General features: G+C 44.5%; 1 protein-coding gene across 1 annotated transcript in view; it reads left to right on the top strand.

Annotated features, from left to right (window-relative positions):
• LOC310668822 (putative helicase senataxin) overlaps positions 1 to 12,112 on the top strand; it is a 286,306-nt gene that overhangs the window by 153,022 nt on the left and 121,172 nt on the right. The window contains exon 13 of the mRNA XM_083422138.1: positions 8,709 to 8,876. Within this exon, the coding sequence (XP_083278264.1) occupies positions 8,709 to 8,876 (168 nt within the window). The remainder of the gene's footprint in view (positions 1 to 8,708; positions 8,877 to 12,112) is intronic.

Below are 12,112 nucleotides of genomic sequence, written 5' to 3'. Positions count from 1 at the left end.
GAGAATCAGGCTAGACAATAAAGGCCTAGTCTCCAACCCTGTTACCACCACTAGAGGGGTAAGACAGGGTTGTTTATTGGCCCCAGCATTGTTTAGCTTTTACATTAATTCACGGGTGATTCACATGGCCAATGATGCATTGTTGTTGTGTCCGACTCTTCGTGACCCCATGGACCAGAGCACGCCAGGCACTCCTGTCTTCCACAGCCACCCGCAGTTTGGTCAGATTCATGTTTGTAGCTTCGAGAACAATGTCTAACCATCTCGTCCTCTGTCGTCCCCTTCTCCTTGTGCCCTCCATCTTTCCCAACATCAGGGTCTTTTCCAGTGAGTCTTCTCTTCTCATGAGGTGGCCAAAGTATTGGAGCCTCAGCTTCACGATCTGTCCTTCCAGTGAGCACTCAGGGCTGATTTCCTTCAGAATGGATGCGTTTGATCTTCTTGCAGTCCATGGGACTCTCAAGAGTCTCCTCCAGCACCATAATTCAAAAGCGTCAATTCTTCGGCGATCAGCCTTCTTTATGGTCCAGCTCTCACTTCCATACATCACTACTGGGAAAACCATAGCTTTTACTATACGGACCTTTGTTGGCAAGGTGATGTCTCTACTTTTTAAAATGTTGTCTAGGTTTGCCATTGCTTTCCTCCCAAGAAGCAGGCGTCTCTTAATTTTGTGGCTGCTGTCACCATCTGCAGTGATCATGGAGCCCAAGAAAGTAAAATCTCTCACTGCCTCCATTTCCTCCCCTTCTATTTGCCAGGAGGTGATGGGACCAGTGGCCATGATCTTCGTTTTTTTGATGTTGAGCTTCAGACCATATTTTGTGCTCTCCTCTTTCACCCTCAATAAAAGGTTCTTTAATTCCTCCTCACTTTCTGCTATCAAGGTTGTGTCATCTGCATATCTGAGGTTGTTGATATTTCTTCCAGCAATCTTAATTCCGGCTAGGGATTCATCCAGCCCAGCCTTTCGCATGATGAATTCTGCATATAAGTTAAATAAGCAGGGAGACAAAATACAGCCTTGTCGTACTCCTTTCCCAATTTTGAACCAATCAGTTGTTCCATATCCAGTTCTAACTGTAGCTTCTTGTCCCACATAGAGATTTCTCAGGAGACAGATGAGGTGATCAGGCACTCCCATTTCTTTAAGAACTTGCCATAGTTTGCTGTGATCGACACAGTCAAAGGCTTTTGCATAGTCAATGAAGCAGAAGTAGATGTCTTTCTGGAACTCTCTAGCTTTCTCCATAATCCAGCACATGTTTGCAATTTGGTCTCTGGTTCCCCTGCCTCTTCTAAATCCAGCTTGCACTTCTGGGAGTTCTCGGTCCACATACTGCTTGAGCCTTCCTTGAAGAATTTTAAGCATAACCTTGCTAGCGTGTGAAATGAGTGCAATTTTGCGGTAGTTGGAGCATTCTTTAGCACTGCCCTTCTTTGGGATTGGGATGTAGACTGACCTTCTCCAATCTTCTGGCCACTGCTGAGTTTTCCAAACTTGCTGGCATATTGAGTGTAGCACCTTAACAGCATCATCTTTTAAAATTTTAAATAGTTCAGCTGGAATACCATCACTTCCACTGGCCTTGTTATTTGCAATGCTTTCTAAGGCCCATTTGACTTCACTCTCCAGGATGTGTGGCTCAAGGTCAGCAACCACACTACCTGGGGTGTACAAGCCATCCATATATTTCTGGTATAATTCCTCTGTGTATTCTTGCCACCTCTTCTTGATGTCTTCTGCTTCAGTTAGGTCCTTACCACTTTTGTCCTTTATTATGGTAATCTTTGAACGAAATGTTCCTTTCATATCTCCAATTTTCTTGAACAGATCTCTGGTTCTTCCCATTCTGTTGTTTTCCTCTATTTCTTTGCATTGCTCATTTAAGAAGGCCTTCTTGTCTCTCCTTGCTATTTTTTGGAATTCTGCATTCAATTTCCTGTATCTTTCTGTATCTCCCTCGCATTTTGCTTGCCTTCTCTCTCCCGCTATTTGTAAGGCCTCATTGGACAGCCACTTTGCTTTCTTGCATTTCCTTTTCATTGGGATGGTTTTCGTTGCTGCCTCCTGTATAATGTTTCGCGCCTCCATCCATAGTTCTTCAGGCACTCTGTCCAGCAATTCTAAATCCTTAAACCTGTTCCTCACTTCCACTGTGTATTCATAAGGGATTTGGTTTAGATTGTATCTTACCGGTCCAGTGGTTTTTCCTACTTTCTTCAGTTTAAGCTTGAATTTTGCTATAAGAAGCTGATGATCTGAGCCACAGTCAGCTCCAGGTCTTGTTTTTGCTGACTGTATAGAGCTTCTCCATCTTTGGCTGCAGAGAATATAATCAATCTGGTTTCGATGCTGCCCATCTGGTGATGTCCATGTGTAGAGTCGTCTCTTGTTTTGTTGGAAAAGAGTGTTTGTGATGACCAGCTTGTTCTCTTGACAGAACTCTATTAGCCTTTGCCCTGCTTCGTTTTGAATTCCAAGACCAAATTTGCCAGTTGTTCCTTTTATCTCTTGATTCCCTACTTTAGCATTCCAATCCCCTATAATGAGAAGAACATCCTTCTTTGGTGTCACTTCTATAAGGTCTTGTAAGTCTTCATAGAATTGGTCAATTTCAGTTTCTTATGCACCAGTTGGTGCATAAACCTGGATTATTGTTATGTTAAAAGGTTTGCCTTGGATTCGTATCGAGATCATTCTATCATTTTTGAGATTGCATCCCAGTACAGCTTTCGCCACTCTCTTGTTGACTATGAGGGCCACTCCATTTCTTTTGCGGGTTTCTTGCCCACAGTAGTAGATATGATGGTCATCCGAACTGAATTCGCCCATTCCCGTCCATTTTAGTTCACTGATGCCCAGGATGTCAATGTTTATTCTTGTCATCTCATTTTTGACCACATCCAACTTACCCAGGTTCATGGTTCTTACATTCCAGGTTCATATGCAATATTTTTCTTTACAGCATTGGACTTTCCTTTCGCTTCCATGCATATCCGCAACTGAGCGTCCTTTCGGCTTTGGCCCAGCCGCTTCATCAGCTCTGGATCTACTTGTACTTGTCCTCCGCTCTTCCCCAGTAGCATGTTGGACGCCTTCCGACCTGAGGGGCTCATCTTCCAGCATCATAACTTTTATATACCTGTTGTCTTTGTCCATGGAGTTTTCTTGGCAGGGATACTGGAGTGGCTTGCCGATTCCTGCTCCAGGTGGATCACGTTTGGTCAAAACTCTCCACTATGACCTGTTCATCTTGGGTGCCCTGCTCGGCATAGTTCATAGCTTCTCTGAGTTCTTCAAGCCCCTTTGCCACGGCAAGGCAGTGATCCATGAAGGGGAATGATGCATTCCACCCCCCCAAATTAGCAGGCCGATCTCTGAATGTTCTTCTGTATGCGGATGATGCCGAACTTCTTGCCAGATCCCTTATTGGACTGAGGAGAATGTTGCAAGCGCTACATGAGTACTGTGATCAGCATGAGCTCAAACCCAACTATGCTAAGACCAAGATCATGGTCTTCTCTGCCCGACCGAGAATCCATCGATGGTCGATGAACGGGATCCCCCTAGAGCAGGTTAACTGCTTCAAATATCTGGGACAAGTAATACGGTCAAATAGGTCTTTTCTGGCCCATAGAGACTATATAACAACTAATGCATCTAAAGCAGCCATCCAGATTAGATCTCTATATGCTAAGAATCAGGCTCAATCAGTGAAGATAGCTTTGAGACTCTTTCAAATGAAAGTCCTCCCCCTTCTTTTGGTCGGCATCTCTTTAGGCTCCCGTAGGGATTTTTTGAAACTGGATTCTAATCAAACGCGATTCCTTAGAGCCACCCTCAGGATTCCCCCCTCGGTAGCGGGTGCGGTTATGAGATTAGAGGTCGGCTGGCAAGCTCTACGGTACGTGGCCTTGAAGACGAAGCTCTGGCTCTGGCTCAAGCTTTGTTTTAAACCAGTGGGTATTGCCCCCTTGATATTGAGGGACGATTTCCAATCATCGTGGGAAAGGGAGGTCATTAATGAGGTTCAATCCCGCGGATTGTCTCACCTTTACCTTGAGTCTATGACGTACAATCAAGCTAGAGCTGTGATCTCCCGGAGACTGAGTGACATTGCCAGGCAAGAGGACATAGCCCAGGTAAAACAAGGGATGTTCCTAGGGGACCAGATTTACCGGACCATACCAGCCCCCTACCTTGCAGAAATCTACTATGTGGAATACTGCAGACTTCTTACAGCGGCTAGATTAAATGTCCTTGACTCTGCGATATTGTGGGGAAGGTACAGGGGAGTACCATACGCCCAGAGAACCTGTCATTGTGCCATGGGTGTGGTTGAGTCCACCAAACACATTCTCTTGACTTGCCCTTCTTATGCAGAGCTTAGACAAAATTTTATAGCCCCACTTCTACGTCAATTTAGCTTCCTACCCGGAGAAAACCAGGTTTTACACTTGCTAAATAATGTCACTAGAACTATACCTTCCTTGGTGGCCAAATTTCTTTTTTTAGCTTTTAAGCGTCGCAAGACTATAATTGACTGTATTGATATGGGGCTATCTGTTTAACCCATTTTAGTGTTGGTTAAGTTTTAAAATCTTTTTCGATGTTTTTAACTGTGTATTGATAAATGGTTCTTTTTCTGACTGACGGTCGAATAAAAGGTTGATGATGATAATTTATCTGACTCTTCTTCTTCCTCTTCTTTTTCTTCTTCTACCTTTCCCCCATTCTCTTCTTCTTCTTCCCCCGATTCTAATTCATCCTTGGCACCTGCTCCTTTTTCTGCTCCTTTGACTTCTCCAATTTCCCCATCTTCTACTTTTAGTTCCTTATACCTTCTCAGAAACTTCCCTGTTTCTTCTGGACTCGTCAATCTGCGCTTTTTGGTTTTGTAGAAAAATGAAATTCCCTCCGGAAATTCCCACCTGAATTCAGTGTTGTTTTTCTTAAGGACCTGCACCAGTGGTTTATATGGGTCTCTTCGTTTCAATAATCTTATTGGTATATCTTTAAAGATGATTATATAACTTCCATCTATATACAATCTTTTCTCTCTGTTCTTCTGTAATATCAAATTTCTCATTTCCCTGTCCTTAAAGGTGATTAAACAGTCTCCTGGGAATTTTCTTGTTTTTGATGTTCTTACTCTCATTCTAAATGCATTTTGTACTGTTTTAGCTACCTCTTCTATTGGTAATTCCATCCATTGGGCTAATTCCGATATCAGTCTCTCTTTAATATTTTCATTCTGTATTTCCGGAATAGCTCTCAACCTCAGATTAACTTCCCTCTGTCGCAATTCATTCATAGCAATTGAATCTTTAATTTCTTGTGATTTATTTAATTCCAACATCTCCACTCTAATCCTCTCTTCCTCTCGCTTCACTTCCTTCATTTCTTGTTTCGTCCTCTTAAATCCTTCCTCCAGCGACTGAGTTCTCTTAGATACCTCTTTTAATTGTCCTTTAAGTTCATTAACTGTCTCATCAATTTTTTTATCCATTTTCCCAATCTTATTATCTACTGATTCTAGTTTTGATTCTAAATTCTTTTCACTTTGTTTTATTTCGGCAGACATTCTCAAAATTTCTGCTTTAAACTCTGTTTCTTGTTTGGACCCCTTCCTCTCTACTGGTGTCCCCCCATCTGCCCCTTTCTTTTGCTGGTGTGACATCTTTATTAATTATTCCTTATTATTCAAACAATCTTCAAATATTGATTGAATCAATTTTTACACTTTTACACTTTGTCAATTTTCCAATTTCTAATTATATCATATGGTTCAACCGTAGTTTGGGGATGATGAAGAGTATAAGATCAGAGTAGAAACCGGAACAAAACAAACTAAATCTTCTTGCCACCAATTAGGCTATTCCTCAGAAAAAATTGCTTCCCAGATAAATCCAATACCTCGCCCAAAGGAAAAGGAATTTCCAAAAATCTTCCCACAAGGCTTCCCAGAAATCTTCCAATAAAAAACCCTTTCCAAGATTATATCCAATTAATCACGTTCCAAAAAATTTATATCCAAATGACAAAGGTCCAAAATTATATCCAAGTGACAAAATCTCAGAGGCAAAATTCCCAAAAAGATGAAGAAAAAAACAATAAAAACAAACGCAGAACCCTTCACTAGACTAAAAAGGCACAAGTCACTTCTCAGTATTATATCCCTCAGTATTATATTCCTTCGCCAGGAAAAAAATCAGAGAAAAACAAATTGTAGTATCTCGTTCCTTCCACTAGGGTAACAGACAGTTCCTTTAATATACGCAGTTTTAGACTTAAAAGTTCCCAATTCATAAAAAAAGGAAAGAAAAAAAAGGGGTTTCCCAATTGTAATTAATATGCTTAAGTGACAGAGGCAGCTATAATCCTATTTAGCATTAAGGATTCCCATAATAAAGTCTAAAAAGACCTTTATCCGCTGTTTCCACCTAACCGTCGTTCCAATAGAGTTTTAATAATGGAGTCGGAAGCTCCTTTTCCGTTTCATTGTTCTTTGTTCTTTTAAAAGTGAAAGTAACAAAGCACTTCAGCCTTCTATGTTTCCCTCCGTTGCATCAAAGGCCACAAACTTCTTCAGTCTTAACTTTCTGCTCTCCCTTTCTAACTTTAGCAGTCTTAAAACTTTGTAGCTTCTTAAAGAGTTGCTTTCAAATAAAGTTATAGGAGAGAAAGAAAACAGTAACCGCCAGTGGCAACTCACTTTCCCTTTCCAGCTCTGGGCGCCGCGTTGCGTCTATCCTGATTCCAGATGACAGCTGAACTCCAAATTTTTCTCTTTATATTTTGAATCTTTCCTTGATTTGTTACCATGAAATTATAATCCAATTGGGTCCGAATTTCTTCTATTTGAGAATGGAGCGCTTCTCTTGCAAGCTCGGGGCTTCGCTATTCGGGTGTAGAAAATGGCTTCCCGTAGCCCGCAGCCCCGCTCCGCTGTTCTCTTCGCTCCTTTTGGAGTTACCTGATGGCCGGGCGGGCTGCTCCTGGCTTCGCTGGGAACCTGTCACTCCAGGTGACGCCCCAGAGATTAAATTTGGGGGCTACTGCGCCCTGTAGCACCCCTTTTCGCCCGAAATAGCACAGGATTCTCCTCACGGAAAAATCCTCGCTTGTAGCAGGATTGCGCTCCACCGGAAGTCCCTCCAGGCCTCTCTGACTGGCACTTGCAAGTCTGCCTAGGCCACACACACTGTCCCCAGTGTGCGTACATTCCTCTGTACGCAGGAGAACTGCGACATACATCCAGTGGAGCTGTATGCATGCTTAGCAGAGTTCTGCAAGAAGCGAGGCTGTGTAGGCGTGTGGCATCACGAAATTTATTAATTTACAGCAAATCAAAACAACAAAACATGACTGGTGTCTCTCACACACGTCTTCTCTGTCCGAAAGCAGAGAACAAAGAGCAGAAAAATAAAAACACACAGAACGGAAGTTCTCGTCTGAGTTTCTGTTCCCACACTTCCAGCAGTGTGGAATGTAAATAAGGATCACATGATCCAGCAATGCGAGAATGAATTAGAGACACCCAAGCCTTGCCCTTCACTGGCCTTGCTTTGCACCCTCCTTGAGTGGTGGTGGTGTTATCTGCCTGGTTGGGATGTGTCCTTGAGCTCTGATCAAGCCTCTTGCTTGCCTGAATTTGGGAGGAGAGTGGTGTCTTGAATGTGAAGAAAGGTAAAACCCACCATGTTTGCGTTGCTCACTTTTGTCCCTGCCATGTGGCCCTCAGAATGTTGTTCTGGAAGGAATGTGGCCCTTGGACTGAAAAGGTCCCCCTGCCACTACCCAGTGCATAATTCCATCTACACCTTTTTTGTCTCCTGTTTGGCTGTATCTCACATGGATGTGAAATTTAGCTGCTTGGGAAATTCACTGAGTCCCACCTGTCTTTCCATAGCCAAAATTAAGCTTGAGCGCACATTACCTGTCTTAAGCCAACCTTCCCCCAGCCTGACACTCCCCAGGTGTTTGGGGCTACAACTCCCATCACCTCCAACCATTGGCCGTGCTGGCCAGGGCTGATGGGACTGGTAGTCCAAAACATCTGGTTGGCACACAGCTGATGAACATCAGCAGCAGTCTTCCACAGTCTCCTCCTTCCTCTTCATTTATTTATTCAATTTATATCCCACTCTTCCTCCTGAAAGTTGAACTTGGGCCTTAGGAGAGAATGACATTGTGATAACATTCCTGTGGCAATTTTCTGCAAAATGAGAGGTCCATTGAAGAGAGACTTCCAACTCCTTGGGGCTTTTGTACCTCTGAAGTGAGGACAGATAACGCAGGGTCAGTTTGCACAAAATGCTAAACCAAACCATGCCTTAGTGCAAACTTGCAGGTGCTCAAAGAGGAGATGGTGGCTAGCTTGATTCGCCTTGAGGTCCTGCTACTGTGAGCTAAACCATGGTTTGGCTTGCATGTGTCTCCTGGACTTGGACATGTGGCTCAAACTTTAAGTGAGGCAAAACCACAGGCTTAAGTTTGGAAAACTTGCTGTAGCCCAAACCAAGACCTAGCTCACAGCAGTAGAATACTGTAAGCAAAGCTATCACAGTCTCCTGTTCTGCGAACCCATATGCTCACACTAAGCCATGGTTTGGCATTGTATTAGTGTGAACTAGGTTACAGAAATCTTGGAACGGTCCGTTCTGGTGAGAGATGCACCTTTGTCCTCTCCTTTGCCCCACAGTCTTCGTACATGAAGGAGCTTAATGAAGATCAAAGGACAGCTATTGAAACTGCTTACACCTTCGTGATGAAGCTGCCTTCATTGCCCAAAGTTTGCTTGATCCATGGGCCACCTGGGACTGGGAAATCTAAGACTATCCTTGGGCTCCTTTACCGAATCTTCAGCAAGGTAGGTCAGGTTGGTAACACCCTGCATGTGCTGGTCCTTGTAAGATGTGTGAGAATATCGAGAAGGCTGGACAACATATGGCATTCCAGTAATAATTAATAATAATAATAATAATAATAATAATAATAAAATTTATTTGTACCCTGCCTTCCATATGCAGCTTCCAGCGTATATAAAGACGTAGTAAAACATTAAGCCTTAAAAAGCTTCCCTATACAGGGCTGCCTTCAGAAGGTTACTCATCTCCTTGACATCTGATGGGAGGGCGTTCCACAGGGCGCCACTACTGAGAAGGCTCTCTGTCTGGTTCCCTGTCACTTCACTTCTCGCAGTGGGAACCGCCAGAAGGCCCTCGGTGCTGGTTCTCTGTGTTCATGCTGGATGATGGGGGTGGAGGCGCTCCTTCAGGTATACTGGGCCAAGGGTGTTTAGGGATTTAAAGGTCAGCACCAACACTTTGAATTGTATTGGGAAACATACTGAGAGCCAAGGTACATCTTTCAGAACCAGTGTTATATGGTCTCGGCAGCCACTCCCAGTCACTAGTCTAGCTGCTGCATTCTGGATTAGTTGTAGTTTCCAAGTCACCTTCAAAGGTAGTCCCACATAGAGCGCATTGCAGTAGTCCAAGCAGGAGATAACCAGACCATGTATAACTCTGGTGGGACAGTGCGCAGGCAGGTAGGGTCTCAGCCTGCGTACCAGGTGGAGCTGGTAGACAGCCGCCCTGGACATAGAATTAACCTGGGACTCCATGGACAGCTGTGAGTCCAAAATGACTCCCAGGCTGCGCACCTGGTCCTTCAGGGGCACAGTTGCCCCATTCAGGAACAGGCTGTTGTGTGTCATATGCCTGTTTACTTTCAGCACTCGCTGGGAACTTCCATTTGCATATAGCTTTTGCTTTGCTGTTTTGCTGGACACAAAGGGATGCAGACATGTTTTCCTTTGTTCCTGAACTATGCTGAATAAATGCTGTACATTATGCTTGCACATCTCTCTGTCTGCCTCTTCTGCTGTGAGGTGATTTACACACTCTGCTGACAGAGCGTGCATGGGTCTCTAAACGTATCTGAGGCTTGTGTCACTGTTTGATGCTGTTCCAAGGGAGACCGGCTGCCAACTGGTGGCTGGAGCCAGCTGGGGGCCTGTCTGATGCCTGCCTGATGAAGTCTGTGCCAAGAACCAATTAGGCCGGAGAGAGAAGCATGCTATGTCTGATTTACGACGTGCTTAAGATAAGGCTGATTGTAAATTGTATCCAGTTCCAAGGCTTGCGTGAAGAGCAGGAATGGATCTTTTACAAGCCTCAGGTGGGGTTCCGTGCCCAAAGCTTAATGGCCACAGTTATCAGACCTGGGCAAGGTACTGCAAGGCCAGTCGAGAAGGCTTGGTGTGTGGCACACTGTTTCTGAGGACGCCCAAGCACCTCTGATTGATGCATGGGTTGTACAAGATTCAAGAGCCATGGGGGTAATTCTGCTCTCAGTAGCTCCAGAAGAATTAATTACCCTGGCTGGCAAGACCATCTCGCGTGAGATGTGGGCTTCAGGCCTCACATCTCCAACAAGAAGCTAGGTCTGTGTTGCTTTACTTAAAAAAGCTGCACAAGAAGTGTTTGGAGCCGGGGGGGGGGGGGACCTCAGAAGTCATGTCCTAGAGTTACAGAAACTCAGACAGGAATTGACTCAAAGAGGTTTCAGCATGCCAGAATCTCTGTTTGCAATCCTTATCCTGGATTCTTTAGATGTGAGCTGCCAAGCTGTAGCGAGCCAGCTGGCAACTCTTCCTGCGCAGGAGCTCACTGCTTCAAAAGTTTTGGTGACCTTGCAAAATGAATGTGATTGGAGGAATGCAGCTGAACCAGCTTGTGTGCTTCAGGGGGAGCAGTGTGTGGGAGAGCATTCCAGCCTCCAGGGGGAGCCAAGGCGTTGGCAGCTGTGAAGTGCTGGAACTGTGGAAATCAGGGTCACTTACAATGTCATTGCCCAAAGGCTGGAGGGAAGCAAAAGAAGAAGCCTGCAGATGGCCAGAAGCAGGGGGGCAAGAAACCCAAGCTGGTGAAAAACAAGGCTTTGTTTGCTGGAACTGCTTCTCCAAAGGCCAAAAGCAGATTGGTTGTGGATTCAGGAGCGTTGACGCACATAGCGAAGGATCGGCATCTGTTTATTTCCTTCACACCTCAGGATGGGGAAATTCAGCAGGCTGATGGTAAGACTCTGAGAGTTGCAGGAGTCGGGGCAGTGAAACTGGCAAGTCTGCATACAATCATCAGCAAAGTACTTTTTGTTCCAGATTCTGCAGACAATTTGCTCAGCATCCCACAGCTGACTGAGCAAGACTTTGAGATTTCTTTCAAGAAGGGCATCTGTGTCATCAGGAAGGGCAAAGAGGACATTTTGCATGCAAAGTTTGTTGATGGCTTGTTCTTGATAACTTATGATGACAAAGCTGTTGGTGTGTCTAATGTTGAATCTTGTTGTGTTGCACAAACTAACAAAGTTCTTCATGCAGGATGTATTCACGAGGTGCACCGAAGATTTGGTCACATGTCTTGGCAGGCGCTGGCCAAGATGCCTGAGTTGGTTCAGGGTTTGAACATCAAGCCCTGTAAGTTTCACATGAAATGTGTATCTTGTGCAGAGAACAAGGTGAAGGTTGCTCCAAAAGGCAAGGAGTCTAGCAGGCAGGCTTTCAAACCCTACCAGCTAGTCCACGCAGACCTGGTTGGTCCACTTGCTCCCTCTTTGGGTGGAGCAAGGTACTTAATGGTTTTAATCGATTCTTTTTCTAGGTGCATTCATGTGTTTATGCTCCAGCAGAAGTTAGAAGTGTTTCCTAGGTTCAAGGCGTTCTGTGCTTGGTTGGAGAATGCTCACAGTAAACACATTGGCTGTTTGTTTACTGATCGAGGCGGTGAATTCACTTCTCAGCAGTTTGAAGCTTTCCTGACTGAGAAGGGACTCCAGCACGACCTCTCAAGTCCCAGATCTCCATGGGAGAATGGACTTTGCGAGTGGGCAACCCAAACTTTGCTGCAAGGCCTAAAAACCTTGTTGCATGGTGCCAATCTCCCTGAGAAATATTGGGCGGAGTCTTTTAATACTTTTGTTTATACGTATAACAGGAGACTGTCATCACCTATTGGTTGTGCTCCCTATGAGAAGATGTTTGGTAAGAAACCTTACGTCAAGCACATGAGAATCTTTGGTTCTGACATGTGGGTCCGCACCCCA

The sequence above is a fragment of the Podarcis tiliguerta genome, assembly GCF_965153285.1.
Source record: "Podarcis tiliguerta genome assembly, chromosome: W".
In the NCBI taxonomy this organism is placed as follows: domain Eukaryota; kingdom Metazoa; phylum Chordata; class Lepidosauria; order Squamata; family Lacertidae; genus Podarcis; species Podarcis tiliguerta.
Note: the sequence above shows the minus strand (reverse complement) of the source record. Positions and strands in the feature narration are given on the sequence as shown.